The 21,673-nt window shown below is 53.6% G+C and overlaps 1 protein-coding gene across 2 annotated transcripts in view; it reads left to right on the forward strand.

The window, feature by feature from the left end:
- The window catches only part of ELF4 (E74 like ETS transcription factor 4), a 40,375-nt gene extending 22,356 nt beyond the window's left edge, over positions 1-18,019 (forward strand). For both annotated transcript variants that reach the window (XM_004437295.3, XM_087426814.1), the window contains exons 2-9: positions 3,948-4,228; positions 7,765-7,936; positions 8,346-8,438; positions 10,083-10,274; positions 11,218-11,301; positions 11,377-11,569; positions 12,179-12,556; positions 13,441-18,019. In XM_004437295.3, the coding sequence (XP_004437352.1) occupies positions 4,157-4,228; positions 7,765-7,936; positions 8,346-8,438; positions 10,083-10,274; positions 11,218-11,301; positions 11,377-11,569; positions 12,179-12,556; positions 13,441-14,242 (1,986 nt within the window). In that variant the 5' untranslated portion in view covers positions 3,948-4,156 and the 3' untranslated portion in view covers positions 14,243-18,019. The remainder of the gene's footprint in view (positions 1-3,947; positions 4,229-7,764; positions 7,937-8,345; positions 8,439-10,082; positions 10,275-11,217; positions 11,302-11,376; positions 11,570-12,178; positions 12,557-13,440) is intronic.
- The last annotated feature ends 3,654 nt before the right edge of the window (positions 18,020-21,673 follow it).

A 21,673-nucleotide genomic window follows, 5' to 3' on the forward strand; every position in this document is an offset into this window, starting at 1 on the left:
TCCGTGCTGGACACCGCTTGACGTGTTCCAGTGACAGCCCCAGAAAGGGTCTGTACGTCTGAAGGGGGCCCAGCTGTGGTGACGCAGGAGCAGCCCAAACCACTTCTATTTTGCTATTTTGGTTTTGAAATGCAGTCAGAACCACAGAGAGCTAGAGGTGTGCATTTGCAGGCCGGGGATGTAGGCACCCTCGCTTGCTCGCTCCCTCCTGTGGCACACACACGCTCACACACAGTGTCTGCTGCCATATACTCTCACCGAAGCGTTGCTTTCAGCCCGAGTAGGACAGGCCCTGGTAAGCAGGGATCCTGCAGTGGCCTCAAAGGGAGCAAAGGGAGCAGAGCTCTTGCCACCCTTGGAGCGGACTTTGACTGGGGCCAGCTGTGGGCTGTGCAGTGATGGTGTGGGGTCAGGGAGTTCACCACCGGTTACTAAGGGGTCCCAGGCGCCTCAATTCCTTGAGCCAAATGTCTGTGTGTAACCCCCGACCCCCCACTCACCGGCGAGGCAGTGTCCAGGGCTCTAGGCCACTGAAGCTGTGTCCCAGTGTGTCTGTAAGGATACCAGGGAGGGGAGCCCCTGGTGGGGGCCTCTCCAGCCTCCAGCAGGGTGGGCCGTCTGTGGTGGTGGCTTCTTTGGTTTCAGGTTCCCGGGAGAGGGTGGTTATTTTGAGGGACTTGGGGGGGGGTGGTTCACTCCTCTGCTGGGGAGAGTGAACATGCAAATGAGCCTCTCCCCACCTCTCACTTTCAAATCCTCAAACATCTGAAGGGGGAGGGGCAAAACTTTCTGGACTGGAAGGTTCCAAGAAGGGGGGAAGGGGAGAGTTTTCTTAGACTTGGCCAAGAGAGTAGGATAGCTACTTCCTCCCCCACACCCCTTCACCTTAGCTTCAGGCTTGAGCTTGAAGAGAACGAGACACCAGGATCAGCCTTGGGTGCTGGGTGCAGCCTCACAGTCCTCACAATCCTGGGCCAGCAGAACCTGCACCACCCAAGTCCTCAGTTTAGATACTTAGACATGTGGACACTTAAAGAATGCAATTGGATTTGTCTCTTTCTTTTATTTCAAACCTCCCCTCCTTGCGTTGATGGCCAAGAGCTCCACCCAATGTAGTGCAGTGCTGCCTCCCTAGGAGAGTGGCCCCGGGGGGCTCACCCCAAGGACCCGTGGGCCACATACATATTCTGCTGCTGGCACTCTCTTCCTGGGAAACATAGGACTTTGAATTTTCCGGGGGAAGTGAGGGGAGCAGTGATGGCAGCCTTTCCCCAGCAGAACCCTGGGCCCCACCCCAGCCCACTTCACTGCAGCCTCTTCCAGGCACATGAGCTCGGGGTTGTCCTTCTCACAAAGGCAGGCCTGGAGGAGGAGGAACCGGTCACTGAGCTTGTGGCTCTGCTGGCCTGACCATGGCAGCCCTTTGACACACAGAGGCTCTCATGCTCATGTCCCCACACTTGGGACACAGGGGCACGCCCTGCACATGTGTATATCTACGGTGTGTTTGCACACCCACAGCAGACTCCCATTGTAAATGACAATGCAAAAACATACAGATGTAACACACATGGTGTGCACACATTTCTCTCACTCTCGTATAAGCCAGGGTGCATGACAGCCACCCACACCCAGTGTACACATGGATATACTCATTGCCCAGAAAACACACCTCACTGGTACTGACTGACCAGGAGCATTCATTCATTTATTCCTGTGTTCGTTCCACAAACACGAAGTGAGTGTCTGCTACATGCCAAGCACGGTGCAAGGTGCTAATGTTCCATCGATGACCAGTGTAGTGATCCCTGCTCTCAAGGAAGCCACTGTCTAATGGGGGAGGTAAGGAAGTGCACAGAAGTTCCCCAGGCAGAGAGTACCAGCAGTGAACTCAAAAACACGCAACACTGATCTGGGAGGAGAAGCCAAAGAGATGAGCAAACCTGGAGGGAAGGGCCATGGCAGAATGACCTTGAGAGGGAGAGGGGCAGACACAGGAGTTTCGTGTTTAGACAAAGTGGGATTAGGTGAAAGTGATCGCCTTTCATTTGATTAGTATGAGAATGCTTCCTGGGGGCAGACAGCCGGCCTGTGGGAGGGCAGGGAGCTGCGGAATGCGGGCCTTGGGCGCTTTGGCTAGGGGAGACAGACCTTCCAAGCATAAATGGCCCTGGGAGGCTTCTCAGGCAGGCCACAGGAGACTGGGTCACCGGCAGGGTCGGGTGGGGGCGGGGTGGAACTCAGGCAAGGACTGTGGTTTCCCGGTGCCTCCTCTCTCCGTCCAAGCAGGGCTCAGCCTCTCATTCACCCAAAGGGAAACTCAGACCTGACAAGTTGAGTTGAGCGACTTTTCAAAGTATTTTGTTGGAGGTGGGTGGAAAGGTGTGGGGGTAAGAGTGGGGGTGGGGAGAGGGCGGAGCCAGCCCTGTGGGCTAACGGAAAGGAAGTGGGAGAGGCCTGGGTGTCTCCTGTGGGGGAGAGCGGTCATCAGGGAGGTCACCCGTGGTCCCCCTCCCTTTCCTCCCCTTTGCCCCTCTCTGAAGTTCCTCATTTCTTTCTGGGCCAGGAGGAGATTCTGCCACCTTGGCACTGCCAAAGGAGTGTCAAGGAGGGAGGGGTTAAGTGTGTAGCTCCTACTATGGTGCATGGACCCAGTTCTTCAGGCGATCGTGCTTGAAGCAGGCTGTTCATAGACCCTCCACACGTACACACACACGGATACCACTACAAACAGAACCCTAAGGGCCAAAGACGTGGTACCTGGAAGTGGAGAAGCCTAAGGGTTCAGGGCTGGAGGAGCAGAGCAGGCTGGCAGGAGGGATGTGGGAGCGGGAGCTAGGGCTTTGGGAGGCAGGCCTTGGTGCTGCCACAGACAACGCGTAGAAGAGCAGCAAGCACAGGAAACAATTGGTGGCCCAGGTGCCATGTGAGCGCCTGAGGTGCAGACTGTGAGCTCGAGGGGCATTCTGGGAGAGGAGAGACATGTGGGCAGCAGCAGACAGATTTCCTGGAAAAGGGGGGGCGCTGAGCCAGCCCTGGAGGATGGGGAAGGTTCCGTGAGCCCCTCCCCCAGCTGGGGCTCTCCTCACAAGTTCCCAGGGTGACAGTTCAGTCTTGAAACTGAAAGCAAAGCTGAACCAAGAGCACAAACCCACACACGGCCCAGAGGCCATCCTCTCCGGCGGGCAGCGGTGGCGGGGCGGTGACGAGGGTGCAGGGTATGTGGCCCACCTGTCCCTCTGTCTCCAGGCCCTCTGGAGGTGTGGCTGAGTCTGAGAGTCCCATCCCTGCAAGCAGGGTCAAGCTGTCTCTGGCCCTGACAACATAACCCCCACAGTGGAGACATTTCTTCCTCAGTAGACTCGGCCCTTCAGAACTAAGTGGCCCCCACTCCTAAGGTAAACTGAGCCAGGCAGAGTCTGGAAGAGCGCTCTGTACACTGAGGTGGCCTCACCCACACCCCCTCACACAAGATTCTTTCCCAAGCCAAGGGAATTTTAGGGACTCTTCATGCTGCTGCCCCATCCTTGAGGCCCTGGGGTGCCCTGACTTCCCCTGTGGCTGCACCCTGGGGATTAATCTTCAGGGTGCAGAGAGCCCGAAGTGCCTCTATCTGTCACCTTCTCTAGAGGAGGGGGGAGGCAAGGGAGGGAGGCTGTGTAGCTTCAGGGCTAGCTCAGGTGCAGATGCTGGTGACCCAGACTGGCACTGAGGCCAGCCACTTCCCACTGGAGGTGACTCAGTCAACTTCCTCTGTTTCCTTCTTTCTTTACCTGCCTCCTTTCTTCTCCTTCTCCCTTCTTCTCCCATTGTCCTCCCCTTTCAGCCATCCCTCTTCTGGCAGTCTGCCCTGCCATGGCAGGGTCCCCCTGGCTCGCCAGCTGTCCTGGGAACAGAGCTCAAGGAAGGTGACTTACTCACTGCCCCCATCTCTCCCTTCTCCCTAGGTCGCTCCTGCGGTTGGCCCAGCCCAGCATGCAGCCTTGAACCTGGCTTAGGCTACCACCTACTCCAGCTCTCTACACCCCCTATTTTACTGTGGCTCGGGGTGTAGGCTCTAAGCTCCAAGGTACCTGAGCAGCATCTCTTCCTCAAGAAAACCCCGCAGCTCCAGAGGGCCCTGCAAATCCTGCTGTCAGCTCTCTGAGAAGACAGCATGGCTATTACCCTGCAGCCCAGTGACCTGATCTTTGAGTTTGCAAGCAACGGGATGGATGATATCCACCAGGTACGGCTCCAGAGAACAGAGCCTGGACAGACGATCAGAGAGACACGGACAGGCAGGCAGACAGCCAGTGAGCCAGCCAGCCAGCAGGCTAGCCAGTCAGCAAATATTGATCAAGCACCTACTAGGTTTAGGGTACTGGGCCTGCATGCCAGCCAGACCGTGTGCCAGCTAGTCACTCACACAGCCAGTCAGTAGTCATCGGCGGTCATTTAGTGAGCCAGTTGCCCACGTGCAGTTAGGGACGCATGCAGTCACCAAGCCAGCCAAGCAGCTGCTAAGGACACCAGCTGAGCTGTCAGTCAGTCAGCAATGTGCGCTGAATGCACAGGTGTACACTGATCCTCATGTGCGTTTTCAGCCACTTCCCTTCACCCCTAGTATCACAATGAGAAAGCTGCTGGGACAACCATGTAGCGAGAGTGAACACTGCCAGCTGGAACCGCAGGGCAGAGTCCAACCCCTGGCACCTCAGACTCATGTCTCTAGCCCAGTTAATGGGCCCTTCCATAACCATCATTTTGGCCTCGATTTGAGGATTAGAATAAACTGGAAATGGGCTCTTCTGGTGGGAGGAAGTTGGAAAATAGGATAGAATTCTGGTGCTCAGGTCCCTACTGCTCCATATCTTGCCCCACACTAGGGCACGTAGAGGTACCCATTGGATGGCGTCCTGGCACACTCATCGCTGCCCTCCACTCCCCTCCTTCCACAAACCGGAGAAGAGACAGCCAGGTATGGTAGAAGGACTGGAAGATTAGGAGTCAGGAGCCCTGGGTTCTGATCCCAGTTTGGCCACAGTATCACCTGGGCAAGTCCTGTCCCCTACCCTATCTGGCTGCCATCTTCCCATCTTTACCAAGAGGAGATCCGGCTGGATTATCTCTAAGGGCACCCCAGCCTAATTCTGCTGCTGTCTATCCTAAATCCTTGTGAGGATGGAAAACTGTGTCCAATCTCTAGCGGCCTACCAAAGGCTGCCCCCTGGTGGACTTGGAGCACATTGTGCTTTCTGTCCCGCTATGTCACCTCAAGTTGCTCAGTTTTATCGAACACCTCTGCTGTGCCTGGCCTCATGGAAGGCATCATGGGAGGAGAAGGGAAGAAAAATCCAACCTTACCTGGGTTCTCAATGCTACTAGTGATTTTTTACTTGTTTCTAGTCCACTCAGCAACTGTTGCTATTCTTCATAGAAGCTGCTCTTACCTTCCCAACCCCACACCTGCTGCTCCACACTCAGCAGACAGCCTCTCCTCCAATCCACAGAGAAGCTCAAAGCCAAGGACACCCTCGGTCTCCCTCCCTTCTCACTTTTATTGATAACATCACTGATCTTATCTCCTTTCCACTGGCCTGGGAGAAAGAAGTGTCCCTCTTCCTTCCAAGCGTAACTCCTACCCCTATACTTAATCTTTTCTCCCCTGCTGCCTTCAAGACCTCAAACCACCCATCACCTCCTCTTTCTTGCGCCTTTCAGACCTCCCAGACCTTTCTCCTCAACCTAGAACATCTTAGGTCTCCCCAAGCTGAAAAGAAAACCTTGCCTCCTTCTGCCCTCGCTTCAAAATACCACCTTCTTAGCTCCTTTCTTCTCCCCAACAGTCTCCACCCTCTGTGTTTACTTTCTCACCTCCCTTCTCTCACTCTTTTTAGGAAGCAATTTTTATTGCAAAATGTATCATGAATACAAAAGAGTGAATAAATTATATGTACGCAATTCACATAAATATATCCGTATTTATACTTATATAAATCATATATACATACATAATCATATATATATATAAAGAATAACTAAAATGAACACCCATGAACTCACCACCCTAGTTAAGACATAAACAGTACCAGTCTCCCAGGAGCCAGGTAACTTGCCCAAGGTGACACTGTTAAGACGTAGCAGAGCTTGGTTTGAAACCCAGGCTGTCTGGCTCTACATCAGCACAATCCAATAGAATTTTCTGAAATGCTAGAAGTGTTCTATACGTGTGCTGTTTTGTATGGGGCCACTAGTCACAGGTGGCTATGGAGCACGTGAACTATGGCTAGCACAACTGAATTCTTAATCTTGAAAATGTTTAAATTTACACTTTTCTTTTTTCCCCAAAGCCCCAGTACATAGTTGTATATTCTAGTTGTAAGTCCTTCTGGTTCTTCTGTGTGAGTCACCACCACAGCATGGCTACTGACAGACGAGTGGTGTGGTCCCGTGATCAGGAACCAAACCCAGGCCACCGAAGTGGTGAGAGTGCCGAACTGTAACCACTAGGCCATCAGGGCTGGCTCTACATTTAAATTTAAATAGTCACCGTGGCTAGTGGCTATCGTATTGAACAGACAGCTCTCCACTCCGTGGCCTTAGTCACTACACCTGCCTGCCTTCCTCAGGCCGTTCTCTCGGAGATCCATTGTAGTGGGACGCCAGCACTCCCCTGAAACTGCTCTAACCAGGTGACTGCCCAGTGGCCAAACCCAAAGGCGTTTTATCAATTTTTATTCTTCTAGATCCTTCAAGAACATTAGACAGAACTGACCATTCTCATTCTTATTTCACGAAGAAAGTGTTAACAGTCCCATGAAAGAAAATTTGGAAAATACAAAAAAGTAGAAAGAAAGGGAAAAAAAAATCACCCAAGGTCCCACAACCAAAATATAATTATTATGAACATTCTGGTATATTTCCTTCTATACATAATTTTTAGAAACAACAGTTACAATCACACTGCTTTTTTATTTAGCTTCATTTAAGTTTAGAACAACTATGTTCTCCAGGGATCGAATTCTCGTCCTGACGATCTGATCCACTCCAAGGGATTTAGTGACCACCCTTTTGAGCTCTTGGACACTTATTTCTGACTCCCTGATAGGTATCTCTATTTTAGATCTCCCAAAAGTACCTCAAACTCACCATATCCAGACACTGTTCCCCTTATCTTCCTCCAAAACCTGTTCCTCCTCCTGGGTTCCCCCTTAACATGAACAGTGTCTCCATGAACCCATTGAATCAAGCTGGAAATTGGAACTCTCTTCCCCATCCAGACAGGGACTGGGCCCTTACTGTCTACCTCTGTAATGCCTCTATTCTTCCGTCTTCATTGCCACAGACTGAGCCCTAAGATGTCCACGGTATGAGCCTCTAACTGTGGGTACTCAACCCTGACTGTAGAGTGAGTCCCTCACCTGGCTATAGATCAGGGCCCCTCACACTCGCCATTGACTAATCCCTTCCCACAGGCCTTAGAATGAGCCTAACCCTTCTCATAGACTGAGCACTAACCCTGTCCATGGATTAACCCATAACTACAACCAATCAAAACTGCCCGCCCTTGATTGGGTGTAGGTGGTATAGAGCTGACCCACTTCTGCAACCCACTCCAAGCATCACCTAGTGAGGCTGGACCTGGAGCAATGTCATCCCATACAAAGGACAGCCCCTGAGGGCTCCAAGAATTAGGAATTGCAAGGAGGGCCAGATTCTGGTGGGGAGGGCTTCCTGGCTGAGGTGGGTGGGCCTTGAACCAGATCCCTATCTTCTCCATAGCTGGAAGACCCCTCGGTGTTCCCAGCGGTGATCGTGGAGCAGGTACCCTACCCCGAATTACTGCATCTGTACTCAGGACTAGAGCTGGACGATGTTCACAATGGCATCATAGCCGATGGGACCTTGTGTATGACGCAGGATCAGATCCTGGAAGGCAGTTTTTTGTTGGCAGGTTTGTTCCCTTCCTAGGCAGGGAATGCGCGGTGGAGAAATGGGTTCTGTCCTTAGGGAATGGTAGCCCATGGTGGCTCCCTAGTGACCCCATGAAGCATGGGCAAAGCCCCCAACTGTTGGAAATTAGATGGGGGGGTTAGGACATCAAAAGGTAGTATCACTTCATAGAGGAGGGAACCATATTAATGGATTCATGATCTTTCTAGATGGAGTGGGCCAAAACCCAGCTGGGGTGGGTGTAGAGAAAAGGTGGAGAATTAGGGTAGGAGGTGCACTGGTCCCTTCCCTTGGCTCCTTAGCACCATCCGCTGGGCTGGCCCTGATTATAGCTGTACCCTCTGCCCTGTGCCCTAAGAGAACTTTTCTTCCCCTCACCCCCTCCCTGCCACCATGGAACCTGGAACCAGATGACAATGAGGCAACCTCTCAAACCATGTCAACCACTGAAGTCTTGCTCAATGTCGAGTCTCCCAACAACATCCTGGATGAGAAGCAGATCTGTAAGTTTGAACTCCGGTGCCTTAACTCAAGGCAACAAAAAATTCCATTTAAAAATATCACATCCATGTCCTGGGTTCTCAGGCACACATGCACGCAGGCATATGTACACACACCCACCGATATACATGGAAATGTGCTCTTGAGCTGTGAGTGGCATGGGAGGGGGCAGGAGGGCACCATAGACAAGGAAAAGATGGCCAGGGTGACTTTGTTTCCAATTTTTAAATTGTGGTAAAATACACAACATAAAATTGACCACCTTAACCGTTTTTCAGTGTCCAGTCTAGTGTATTAAGTACATTCACACTGTTGTGCAACCATCACCACCATCCATCTCCAGAACTCTTTTCATCTTGCAAAACTGAAACTCCATACCCATTAAACACCAACTCCCCATTTCCCCTCCCCTCAGCCCCTGGCAACCACCATTCTACTTTCCATCTCTATGAATTTGACTACTCTAAGTACCTCATATAAGTGGAATCACACAGTATTTGTCTTTTGGGGACTGGCTTATTTCACTTAACATAATGTCCTCAAGGTCTGTCCATGTTGTAGCATGTATCAGCATTTCCTTCCTTTTTAAGGCTGACTGCCATTGGCCAGGGTGACTTTTTGTGTGTGTGTGTGTGTGAGGAAGATTAGCCCTGAGCTAACATCCGTTCGTTGCCAATCCTCTTCTTTTTGCTGAGGAAGATTGGCCCTGGGCCAACATCCATGCCCATCTTCCTCTACTTTATATGGGACATCACCACAGCACAGCCTGACAAGCAGTGCATCAGTCCACGCCCAGGATCCGAACCCGTGAACCCTGGGCCACTGAAGCGGAGTGCGCAAACTTAACCGTCATGCCACCAGGCCTGACTTTTCAGGTCCCTCTGCTGTCTTGCTGGGCTCCCAGGAAGACTACATAGGGTGTGGCTTATTTGAAATGTTCTAGGCTTGGAACCTCCTCATCCCCTTCCCTGTTCTTGGAGGTTGGCCCCCACCTCCCCAGAAGGCCCCAAGGCAGGCTTCTCCCCCAGTCCCCCCTTAGCCATGTGCTCTGACTCCACAGGGGGATGCCTGGCCCTGACTGCCCCTTCCCAAGTGGGCGCTGGGATACAATGGAGGAGAGAAAGCCCTGTGCAAGTTAAGAGTCCTAGCATCTCCAGTCCCAACTCTGTCACTAATATTCGTTCAGGATTCAACAAATTTTTATTGAGTGCCTACATGTACCTGGCACAAACTTGCTGTGTGACATTGGGCACATGCCCTGCCATCTCTTGGTCTCAGTTTCCTCATCAGGAAAGCAGAAGAATTGGGCTAAAGGATGTTCTAAGTCTCTTTCCAGTTGTAAAATGAGTAAATGACTAAATCAAGGGGGCCCTTTACCCTGGCTGTTGCCTGGAGCGTCCCCACTACCGGCAGCAGCCTATACGTGTGGCAGCCGTGATTGGGGCAGCTCGTGCCCACAGCTCTGCAGATGTTTCCTCTCCTCCTGGTGCGAGGCACATGAGGCGTTTTCAGGTGTATCCTGTGTCTGGGGCTGTGGGGAACAGCCCCTCTGCCCTCCCTGGGAGCCCACCATGCTCTCGAGTGCTGGGAGACCATGCTCCCACCCTGCACCGAGCCCCAGCCACCTCAGGCCTTTCTTCTTGCAGTCAGCCCCTCCGAAATGCTTCCAGACTCAGACCCTGCTCCAGCCGCCACTCTGCCCAACTACGTGTTTCCTGTCTCTGAGCCCGATGCCCTGAACAGGGCGGGTGACACTGGTGACCAGGAGGGGCACTGTCTGGAGGAGAAGGTCCCCAGAGAGGAAAGTGCTAAGAAGACTGGAAAATCAAAGAAGAGAAGTAAGAGAGAAAGAGAGAGAGAAAGAAAGAGGGAAAGAGAAAGTGTGTGTGTGTGTGTCTGTGTGTGTGTGTGTGTTTGTGTGTGTGTGTGTGTCTTTAAGGGGTGGGCCATAGGAGCCGGGTGGGGGAGGTCAGGGAGACCAGAAGGGGTGAGTGGGTCAAGGCTCATCAACACATTAAGAGGACAGCTCTCTGATGCGGCAGGGATGGACGAAAAGGCCTCCCTTCTGTAAACCTTGGGCTCATTGGTCGGCCTGCTGGAAGCCTGACATCTGAGCCTCTCCTGTCTGCCCAGCATATATATAAACTCTTCCAGAAATGCCAGTGATTCCAATGGGCTGGATCCTAGGCTGGGCATTTAGACACCAGGCTTGGCCCCCTGGCCAGTCCCTGGCCCTCCGGAGGCCTCTGCCTATAAAAGACACCTCCTGCCATGTGCTTATCTTCCTTCTGGGGAGCTTATGGAACTGAGGCCATATATGGGAGAGGACTTTGGGCTTTCCCAAGCCCGAGTGTTATTGATTTACTCAGGCAATGGCTGGTTGATGGTGCTTTGTCAGTGTGGCCACCAAAACCCCAGTGCCACACTCACCTGCACAACAGTCACGTCTTTAGGCTGCCTTTTCATTTCAAACCTTAGGCTGGGAGGATTCTCTTCTTCTAAACGGGACTCATCTGCAAGTGCTCCCTTGCCCCACACTGTAGTGGTGTTCTGGTCTGCTTTGGGGCCTGAAAATGAGGGCAGACTGTTGGGCAGGTTCAGGTACCTGAGGGCTGTGACTGTGGAGAGTGATCTTGGGCCTACAGCCCTGGTGACCCGGCTCTTCCTAGTCTGCCTTGTCGCACCCAACTCGGGAAGCTCCCGGGCCCTCCCTCTCAGGAGTCTGCCCTGGAGCACTCACCGTGCTCTCAGCCTCATCCTGCTCTTCCCTTCCCCTCACAGTCCGGAAGACAAAGGGCAACCGCAGTACCTCACCTGTCACTGACCCCAGCATCCCCATAAGGAAGAAATCCAAGGATGGCAAAGGTATGGCTGGGGGTCAGGTGAGGTGGGAAGGAGCCAGGGTGTCTGGGCCGTCGCTTACCGCCTGCCCCTCTGCAGGCAGCACCATCTATCTGTGGGAGTTCCTCCTCGCACTTCTGCAGGACAGGAACACCTGCCCCAAGTACATCAAGTGGACCCAGCGAGAAAAAGGCATCTTCAAGCTGGTGGACTCCAAGGCGGTGTCTAAGCTGTGGGGGAAGCAGAAGAACAAGCCTGACATGAACTATGAGACAATGGGGCGGGCACTAAGGTAGGAGCTGCTGGAGCCCCGAGCTCTGCCCTGGGGCTGGGGCACCAGGCTCTTCCCCATGTCCAAGGACTCCCTCTTGCTTTAATGGAGATGCTATTCGTCCTTTAGGGAAATGGGTTCCCTGACTGCCATTTGCTTGCTCCCAAGCCCATTTCCCAGGCCCCCTCTGGGAGGAACAATCCCATCCCTCTTGCATTTCTGTCCTAGCTTTTCCTCTTTTTAGAGGAGAAGAGAATTTTAGGGCCTCCCATCCCCAAGAAGGGCTTCCTTCACATTCTGCAAGCCAGAGACCCAGGGAGACTGGCCTGAGTTACCCACAGTTGGTCTCAGGCTGGCGGATGGCTCAGCCCCCCATCATCCGTCCTCTCATCCTTCACTTACCCCCTGTCCTCTGCCCCAAAGCAGACTGGAAGTTGGCATTTGAAATCCCTTTTCTTGGACCCTTTGAGTCCTTGGGGGAGATCTCAGAAATTCCATACAAGCCTTACCCCTTCCCTTGCCCTTGGGCTCCTGTCTGGCTCCCTGGCCAGCCTCGGCCTCATGCTTGCCCTGCCCTGGAGGGCGGTGTGTCCCTGGCTAACTCCCTACTCCTCTCCCCTCGTCCCCCAGATATTACTACCAAAGAGGCATCCTTGCCAAAGTGGAAGGGCAGCGGCTGGTGTACCAGTTTAAGGAGATGCCCAAGGACCTGGTGGTGATTGAAGATGAGGACGAGAGAAGTGAAGTCACAGCCACATCCCCTCAGGCCTCCACTCCCTCAACCTCCTCCACCAGCACCACCCGGCGAGCCAGCTCCAGGGTCTCGTCCAGAGCCGCCCCCCAGGGCAAGGGCAGCCCTTCTTGGGAAAAGCCAAAGGTTCAGCACGTTGGTCTACAGCCATCTGCGAGTCTAGAATTGGGACTGTCTCTAGATGAGGAGACCCCCACTACCTCCACCGTGCTTGTCTCTCCAGCAGAGAGCCAGGCCAAACTCACCAAAGCCGTGAGGTAAGGGCACCAAAGTCCTTACGAGTCTTCCCCTACTACCTCGTGGTTGGGGGCAGTTTTCAACTTCTTGCAAAGCTCCGCTGTGTCTCTGGTCTCGTGGGACCCTCGCAGAATCCCTGGGAAGCCAGTGGGGCACCTATTGGTCAAAAGAGGAAAAGTGACTTGCCTGAGGTCACACACCAAAGTAATGGCAAAGCCAGCACTTGACCTAGGGGGCTTCTGTTGCCAGCTGGGGCTGTTCCTGTTACCCCAGAGTGTCCGCAAGCAGCCATCAGGGGCGTCCACATCTGCGCCCATCCCCCCAAGCCTCCTCCACTCCAGAAAAGAGGCAACAGAGAATGTTACAGAGACGCCCGCTCTACCTTCCTCAGACCCTCCAGGCCCACCAGGAAAGCTCTCGCTATTTCGTGTCCATGCTAGGGTGCCTCCACTTTTCCCTGAAAAGGTTGGGCTTTGTCTGAGTTATATGTATGTAGCTCTCGCTACACTGGCTTGGGTCACCATGATGCTTTTCTGAGGAGGGAAGGCAGTGTGGTGGAGCAATGAGGAACATGAGCTCTGGTGTCAGAAAGCTTAGATGTGAATCCCTGCTACTAGCTGTGTGGTCTAGGGCAAGTTACATAACCTCTCTGTGCCTCAGTTCCCTCAAGCTGTAAAATCAGTTTATTAATCTTATTCAACTCGTGGGCTGTTTGGAAGATTGAGTGAAATACCGCATGCCAATCATTTAGAATGATCCCTGACCTATGCTAAGTAATCAATAAATGTTAGCTGAAACAACAACGAAACAGAACGCCTTCGGCTCCGTTCCTCCTGTGCCCTCCTTCCTAGCCAGTGGGAGATGCCTCCTGCCTTAATCAAATCTGTTTTCTATTTCTTCACAGTACTTCTGTGCCCAGCAACATCCACCTCGGAGTGGCCCCTGTGGGGTCAGGCTCCGCCTTGACCCTGCAGACAATCCCGCTGACCACAGTGCTGACCAACGGGCCTCCCGCCAGTACTACTGCTTCAACTCAGCTCGTTCTCCAGAGTGTTCCGCCTGCTTCAACCTTCAAGGACACCTTCACTTTGCAGGCCTCCTTCCCCCTGAACACCACTTTCCAAGAGAGCCAGGTGGCAGCACCAGGGGCACCACTGATTCTCAGTGGCCTCCCCCAACTTCTGGCCGGGGCCAACCGTCCAACCAATTCAGCGCCACCCTCAGTCACAGGGGCTGGCCCAGCAGGGCCCAGCTCTCAGCCCCCCGGGACTGTCATTGCTGCCTTCATCAGGACTTCCGGCCCCACAGCAGCCCCTGGGGTCAAGGAGGGGCCGCTGAGGCCCTCCTCATATGTGCAGGGCATGGTGACTGGGGCCCCCATGGAGGGGCTGCTGGTTCCTGAAGAGACCCTGAGGGAGCTCCTGAGGGATCAGGCTCACCTTCAGCCACTTCCAACCCAGGTGGTTTCAAGGGGTTCCCACAATCCGAGCCTTCTGGGGAACCAGACTTTCTCTCCTCCCAGCCGCCCCACTGTTGGGCTGACCCCGGTGGCTGAACTTGAGCTCTCCTCAGGCCCAGGGTCCCTGTTTATGGCTGAGCCTAATGTGACCGCATCTGGGAGCCTGCTGACCAGATCCCCAACCCCAGCCCCCTTCTCCCCGTTCAACCCCACTTCCCTCATTAAGATGGAGCCCCATGACATATAAACGGAGGGGTCGGGGGGAAGTGTGACCCACCAGGCAAAATTGAGCAGCATTTTGATACGGACTTCCTCTAGCAGAGACTGACTTAAGTAGCACACCTGCCCTTACACTTCAGTGGGATGGCAATACACCGGACCCCCTATCCCACACCCCTGCCTGGCATCACTATGGCCAAGCCACGCCGAGTTTGAGCATCACTGGTGTCGGACCATGGCCTTCAAGAGCACTAGGGGATATGCTCTTGTCCGGGTAATGGGTTGACTTGGTGATGGAGGGGAAACCTCCTGAAAAGTTTGTGACCAGGGCTGGTGCAGGGGCTTCATGAGAAGAGTCTTTTCGCCTGCCTGTATTTCACCATCTCCGTTCCCGCCACAGGGAATTTACTACCCCATATGTGAATATCTCTGTATGTATTTGTGTGTACTCGTGGGTCTGTCACTCTGTTTCTTCGGGAAGGACGGGGGTGTAGCTGTGAGGTCTTCAAAGGTGTGTGTCTCTCTGCGGGTCAGCCACGGAGATGGGGATTTTCTTTTAAGGGAAAGCATTCTCTAGTTCCTTTGTACAAACCAAGATTCAGTTGCTCTGAGACTATGGGGTACAGGTTGGAGCCCCCAAATCTGAAGAGATGCCACAGAGCTGGAGCAGGTCCAGGGTAGGAGAGCTTCGATGGGTGTGTGTGTTGGAGAAGATGCAGTTCTAAGGGACAAGGAGAAGGCCAAGAGGGAAGAAAGCATGAAGAGCGGGAAGGGTACTCAGGCCAGGGAGCAGCCCCCCACACTAGCCTGAGGTCCTCTTCCCGGAGCCAGCCTCATTGTCCACCAGCCACTTGCCAGCCCGCTGGAACCTTGGCTACCCCCAGAGTGCTTTGCTGAAGGGTTAGAGAGGGGCCAAGTGCCCCTACAGGGTCGTACCCAGCCACAAAGTCCTCAGGCAGGGCTGAATTAGTTGAATGTTTGTGCTGCGGGCTTGGGCTCTAATACCAGCCTTCGCTGGCACCCTGGCCTGCGCTCCAGATCCTGGGTTCCCTCGATTAATCTCAGCCCCGATATTTCCCCTCTGTCGGGCGTTGCTAGGGATAGTCATGTAGCAATGCACACTGGGTCCACCTCCATTCCTCCACGTGAGCGCCTGCTGCTCAGCCCGCCTTCTACCCACCTCGTAGGTTTGTCAACCCATCCACTCCCATGATGGCTGCGGCAGACCTCTTCGGGTGGAGGTTGCCCCTCGGCTCCAACTTTCGCACCTAACCATGATTCCTCCTTCACCGAGAAGACAGGAGCCAGCAGGTGTGAGCTCCCATGGCACTTCTGTCTCTACATGGCTCCTTGCTTTCCTCTTTCTGAGGAAGGGTCAACCGATTCTCTCTTAAAGTCAACCCCTCGGCCTAGGGCCTGGCCCCCTCCCCTCTCTCTTCTTTGAATTAGCTTGCTTCTCTCCTGCCAAATCTGGGGACAAGGCTGAGAGCTAAGACACGTCAGCTTCAGAAACAATTACATTATCTGGTGAATCCGGTTAATGTGAATCCGTGCCTCAGGACCTTTGCTATGTCCTCGGTACAAACCATCCACTTGACCTAACTACCTCCCCTGGTTGTTCTCTCTCTCCTTCCGGCCACTGCCAGGCCTACGCTCTTCCTCTCCCACTGTCTTCTTGTTCTCCTTCTTCTCCCCTGGGAGGGAACCATATATGGTTGTGCAGGTGTATTTATGACACGTTTCCAGCACTTAGCACTAAAGTGCCTTTTTCTAATAAATCAGTTTATTATGACAATTTCCTGATGGTGGAAAGTAAAGCATCTTGAGAAAGGGTCACCTTTTTTAAAAAAATTGCACAGTGGTGTTGCATGGATTAGGGGTGGCCCTGCCCCCCTCACCCCATGTCCAGAGAACTCATCATCTGAAGGTCACTGATACCCTCATGGTGACATCAAATGAATGTCTATTTCACAGTTCTTGGCCCCTGTAAGCCCTCACGGCACGTGACATTACTTCCCGCCCACTCCTGCACTAGTCAGGCTCAGCTGTTTCCTCCGGCGCCCGCTCTCTGCGCCTGTGCTGGCTCTACATCTACCACTTTAAGTGGGGGGGACCCCAAGGGCCTCATCCATTCTCCTGGCTCCGGCTCGACTCTTTGGGGATGAGTCTGAAGTCTAGAGCTCCAGCCCCACTTTTCTCTTCAGTTCCTGGCTTGCGTTTCCATCCAGATGTCCGTCAGTCCCTCAAAGATAGCCCCTCTGTCAAAGTTGGATTTTGAAAGTCTCTCTGCACACACACAAAGCCTTTCCAGAGAACAAACACACAAGAAGACGTCATGACTCACCGATTTCTGTTAAGGGTGCCAACACATACCTGCCCCTCTAAGTTCGACATTCCAGAGCCATCTGATGGCTGCCTTCACTTGACCCTGTCCCCTCCCCCACCTCCTGAAGTCCAGTGTGGTTTGCCATGTCTCTGACGCCCAACCTTTCTTCCACATTCCCGAGCCTCCAGCCCAGCTCTAAGTTACCCAGAGCTTACCCCCTCCCTGGACACATCAACAGCCCCCAGTGTGACCTGTCTCACCCCCTCCCATCTGCCTGGGCACCAATTCTTGTCTTCAGACAAGGTCCCAAGTCCTTGACCTTCAGGCAAAGCCCTTCACCGTCAGGTCCTAACTGACCTCCCCAGCCATCTCTCACATCACTCCCCCACCCCCAATATACTGCTCCAGGCAAACCGATGGATTCTCTGGCCTTTGAACATGCCTCTGTTCAAAGTGGCCACCTCTCTGCTTTTGCTTTACTTGGTTCTGCTCAACCAGAATGCTCTTCCCATCCCGCTAGTACCAACTAAATCATATCCATCCTTTAAGACTCAATTCATGGAAGCTGCCTCCCTAGACCAGCCTATGCTCAAGTGAATTCTTCATTTTAAATTTGTAGCAATTGCCATTCTTTTGGCAAGTGATCCTGAACAGCCTGTGACATCTCCTCTATTATTATCACAAACTGTTACTTAAATTTTCAATGACCTGGAACTCCCAGGTCTCTCCAACGAGTGTGTTACCTTCTGAGGGGTGGGGGACCGTATCACCCACAGTGCAGGGCACACTATGAAGCATCTAGTGAGCATCAGAGAACGGTTACTGATTGAGCTGGTAAGAGATGGGGACCAAAGTTTGAGGTCGGTGACCTCCGACCTCCACTGTGCACAGGCACTCACCCCAGGTGCTCCACTGCCCAGGGTCTGCCCTCCCTGGATCAGTGCCCTCATGGTACCCCATTGCCACCCCTTATAATCTTAGCTCCCAAGAGTTGTTACTACTTTGAACATCCTCTGCCCCCAAAGAAACTTCCCTGTCCAGTTTCTTTCCTAACTCAAAGTGTTAAATTAGCTAGTCTGATAAACTAACCTGTGCTGATATAGTCATGGGAGAGGGCTAGAGGAGAACCTCAGGAGACAGGTTCATTTTAACCAGGGTCATGCGGCAATGGCATCTCTGCCTTTGTGATGGCTTAATGGAGTCAAGAGATTCACTCCTCCTGCCCCAGCAGCTGATGTATTACTCCCTTCTCTGGGCTCCCACAGCACTTTGTATATACCTCTTACTGTAGCACTTAGCACATGGTAGCTCCTTAGCTATGTGTTTATGTATGTTTCCCCTCCAATAGACTGTGAGCTCCTCAAGGACAGGGACTGTGTGTTAGTCACTGCTGTATCCCCAGCACCTAGCACAGTGCCTAGCACACAGTAGGTGCTCAATAAATGTTTATTGAAAGAATGAATGAAGCCTGTTTCTAATCATGAGGATTTCAGCCCTATACTATGGCAGGCAAGAGGGGATGGAAAAGGACAACCCATGTTTGGCGGCTACCACAGCTTTTTGACCCTTCATGCATTTGACACTGCAGGAAGCTGCTTCCCTGCCCATGTCTCCGGCCACCCCTGGACAACAGAGTCCACAAGGAGCCCAAGGCTGTTTCCAGCTGGGCCTGGCTGTCACCAGGTGCCGCGGGCGACTCCTGAACTCCCGCCCTTTGCTGCTGCCCTCTTCCTGGGACAGCCTCATCACTATTTCCTCATCCCTGGGTGAGACTGAGTGGTAGAAATGTCAGGATCGGTGAAAGGGGCGGGACAAGAAGTTATTCTCACGATCATAGGCCTTTCTGACCCCATCACGTATTTTTAAAAAGGCGGTTGCCTCCGGTTCCAAAGCCGCTGGATCAGAGGTGAGTGAGCTCATTCCCCTCTCAGCTGCTCCCAAGTCTGGGAGGCCAAGGCGGTCGCAGCCTCTGAGAGCCTCGGCCCTGGCACTGCGGACGTGGGGGCTGATATCCAGCAGGTGGCGCTGTCGAGCCGGCGACGGCGGGCGGATGGCCCGGCGGAGCCCGGGAAGGGAGGGGCGGCCGGGGAGGGGCTGCCGCTCCCGCGGGAGCCGGCCGTGGCCGGCATCTTCCCATCCCTCTATCCTGACCCTGTCCCTGGGCGGCTCCGGCCCCCACCAAGGCCTTCCAGTGCTCCGGAGCTTCGAACTTTCTCCCAGGCCCCCGCCCCCTCCACTTTCCAAGGGGAATACAGCAATCGATTGAATGCCCTCTCCCCATTGGCCAGTCGCGCCCTGGCCCCGCCCCCGGCGGCCCCCTCCCCCAGCCTCCGGGACGAGCAGGTGAGCACGCGGCGGAGCCGGCCTCCCGCGCCCGCCTGGCTCTCCCCAGGGCGGCGGGAGTGAGCCCCTGGCCTGGCCCCCCTCCCCACCGCAGCCTGCCTTTAGCTGCATTTCCACGCGGCGCCGCTTTCTACCTTGGAATCGGAGAGCGATCGAGGCGCCCGTGAGATCCGTTTGCTAGGGAAGGGCCCCGACCGCCCGCTGCCTGAGCCGGAGTTCCGGGAGGGCCGGCGCGGGGCCGGGGAGGCGTCCGCGCCCAACGGCCCGACGCTGCTGCTTGCCAGCCCCCCTCGCGGTGGAAACTCATAGTCTAGAGGAGCACGTGGAGCCCGGCCTGGCCCGCCGTGGGATTCAGAAGGCCTGAGCCCTTGGCGCGTCCCGCTGGCAGCTAAGCAAGCCGCCCTTGGGGCGGACCCCATCCTCCCTAAAACACACACACACTTGTCTTGGCGGGGGCGGGACACAGTAAGACACCCAACCAGCTTTCCCGTTATGGGTTAGAATATGGAGGGGGCAGGAGTATACTGTCTTATTCACCCCCCATCTAACCCAAATAGGGATGAGGCGATAGTGGACGGTCCTTTCTCCGGGGATATGGAGACTTGAACAGGGCCTCCCTTTCAACCCTGCACCCCAAAGAGGAACGTTCTGGTAAGACCATCATTCACTGTAGGCTCGTGACCTCAGCACGTAGGAGGAACTCACTTCGGCTAAACACCCGTGTATATTCAGTATGAGTCTCTTCCGTCGTCAGTAAACTGAGCCCCATTTGGCAGATGGAGCAATTAAGGCTCAGAAAGATGCAGTTTTCACCCAAGGGCAGCCTAGGTAGTAAGTGGTGGAGCTGGCTCTTTCCCCTAAGCTACACTGAAAGGATTAGGAGACTGTTTAATAAGAGGCCCTCACCCAAATCCAGACCAGGGATGCAGATCGAATATCACAGCCCATACTTTCTTCCTTGAGCTTCCCGACCTGGCTGAAGGGCAGTGGAAGGACTCCAGAAAGGTGTGGAGAAAGGAACCCAAAAGCAAGAAAACCAGAAACTGCTGTTTGGTTCCGCCTTTAACTCCTCCCCTTTCTCTAGGGAAAGAAAGGGGTGTGCACCACCCACACACCCAAAACCAAACGCCCATGGCTGTCCACAACTCCCCAAATGACTATCGCCCATTCTTTTGGAATCATTCTGACTTTGCCCACAGCATCTCCCTCCTGCCTTAAATGGAAATCATTCTAGTGCCCCCACCACTCTCCCTTCACCCTTTCTTCTGAATCTCAACCAATTACCTTTCTTTCCCTCCCTCTGCTTGTCCCACCTCCAACATATTTTTACTGACTTCTTAATATAAAAACAAACAAAAAAACCTCTGTCAATACACAGTTTAAAGTTTTCCCATGGTTCTCCATCACCTAAGGCAGAAGTCCAAGCCATGCTCCTTGGCGTGGCCAGCAGGGCTCCTGCACCCTCCCTCCCCATCTGTCCCTTCCAGCTGCAGTGACACTGAAGTGGGTTGTAGTTTCCTGCACATACTATCCTCTTCTTTGTCTCCAAGCCTTTGCTCATATTGTCCCTTCAGTTCAAAGACTCTTCCCTGCCACCCCTAATTCCTCTTTTTCTACTTCAGTGTCAACTAGACATCACCTCTCCCAGGTCTTCCCAACCACCCCAATGCCCTTGCCCATCCCTTTGAGCCCCCAAAGCATCCTGGGCCTAGCTGAATTCTTGCACACACCACATGATTTTCATGACCTATTGACATGTCTGATCTCTTTTTTTTTTTGAGGAAGATTGGCCCTGTGCTAATATCTGTTGCCAATCTTCCTCTTTTTTCTTTTTTCTCCCCAAAGCCCCAGTACATAGTTGTGTGTCATAGATGTAGAGTTGTAGCTTTTCTCTGTGGGACCCCGCCTCAGCATGGCTTGATGAGCGGTGAGTAGGTCCGCATCCAGGATCTGAACTGGCGAACCTCAGGCTGCCGAAGCGGAACGTGCAAACCTAACTGCTGTGCCACTGGGCCAGCCCCTGATTTCTTTCTTTTTTTTTGTGAAGAAGATCACCCCTGAGCTAACATCCATGCCAATCCTCCTCTTTTTGCTGAGGAAGACCAGCCCTAAGCTAACATCTAATGCCAATCCTCCTTTTTTTTCCCTTTTTCTCCCCAAAGCCCCAGTAGATAGTTGTACATCCTAGTTGCACATCCTTCTAGTTGCTGTATGTGGGACACGGCCTCAGCATGGCCAGACAAGCAGTGCATCGGTGTGCGCCCAGGATCCGAACCGGGGCCACCAGTAGCGGAATGCGCGAACCTAACTGCTGCGCCCCTGGGCCAGCCCCTGATTTCTTAACTGCACATTTCAAACAGAGGATTGAGCTGAAATCAGTACTGTTATGGGGTTTTTTGGGAACCAGAGAAAGCAACTATTCCAGAGGGCCTTGGGACCAGAATGTGGGGAAGCGAAGGCCAATGAGGAATATTAATACTTTGGCTCAAAGGGGACGATGCTCCTCCTCCTGGGAAGAGAGATCTGGGGTGAGGCCTGCTCCTGGGGCTCGAGCAAAGATAGCAGCTCACAGTTCACTCTGGGGGATGGCTGGACTGCAGGCGGCCAGACACAGATCCCCTCACCTACACACTGACAAGGCTCTCTAGAGACTTAAGCCACAGCGAGAGGCCCTAAGAAAATAGCTTAAAATGGCCTCGTCCCTGGCTTGTCAAACATCCCCTTCCTCTCAAACAGTAACAGGTACATGCTGGAGCCTACAGTCAGAGGGAATCGTAGCTTCTACCAGTT

Source organism: Ceratotherium simum, chromosome X, assembly GCF_057802395.1.
Source record: "Ceratotherium simum simum isolate JZ-2026a chromosome X, ASM5780239v1, whole genome shotgun sequence".
In the NCBI taxonomy this organism is placed as follows: domain Eukaryota; kingdom Metazoa; phylum Chordata; class Mammalia; order Perissodactyla; family Rhinocerotidae; genus Ceratotherium; species Ceratotherium simum.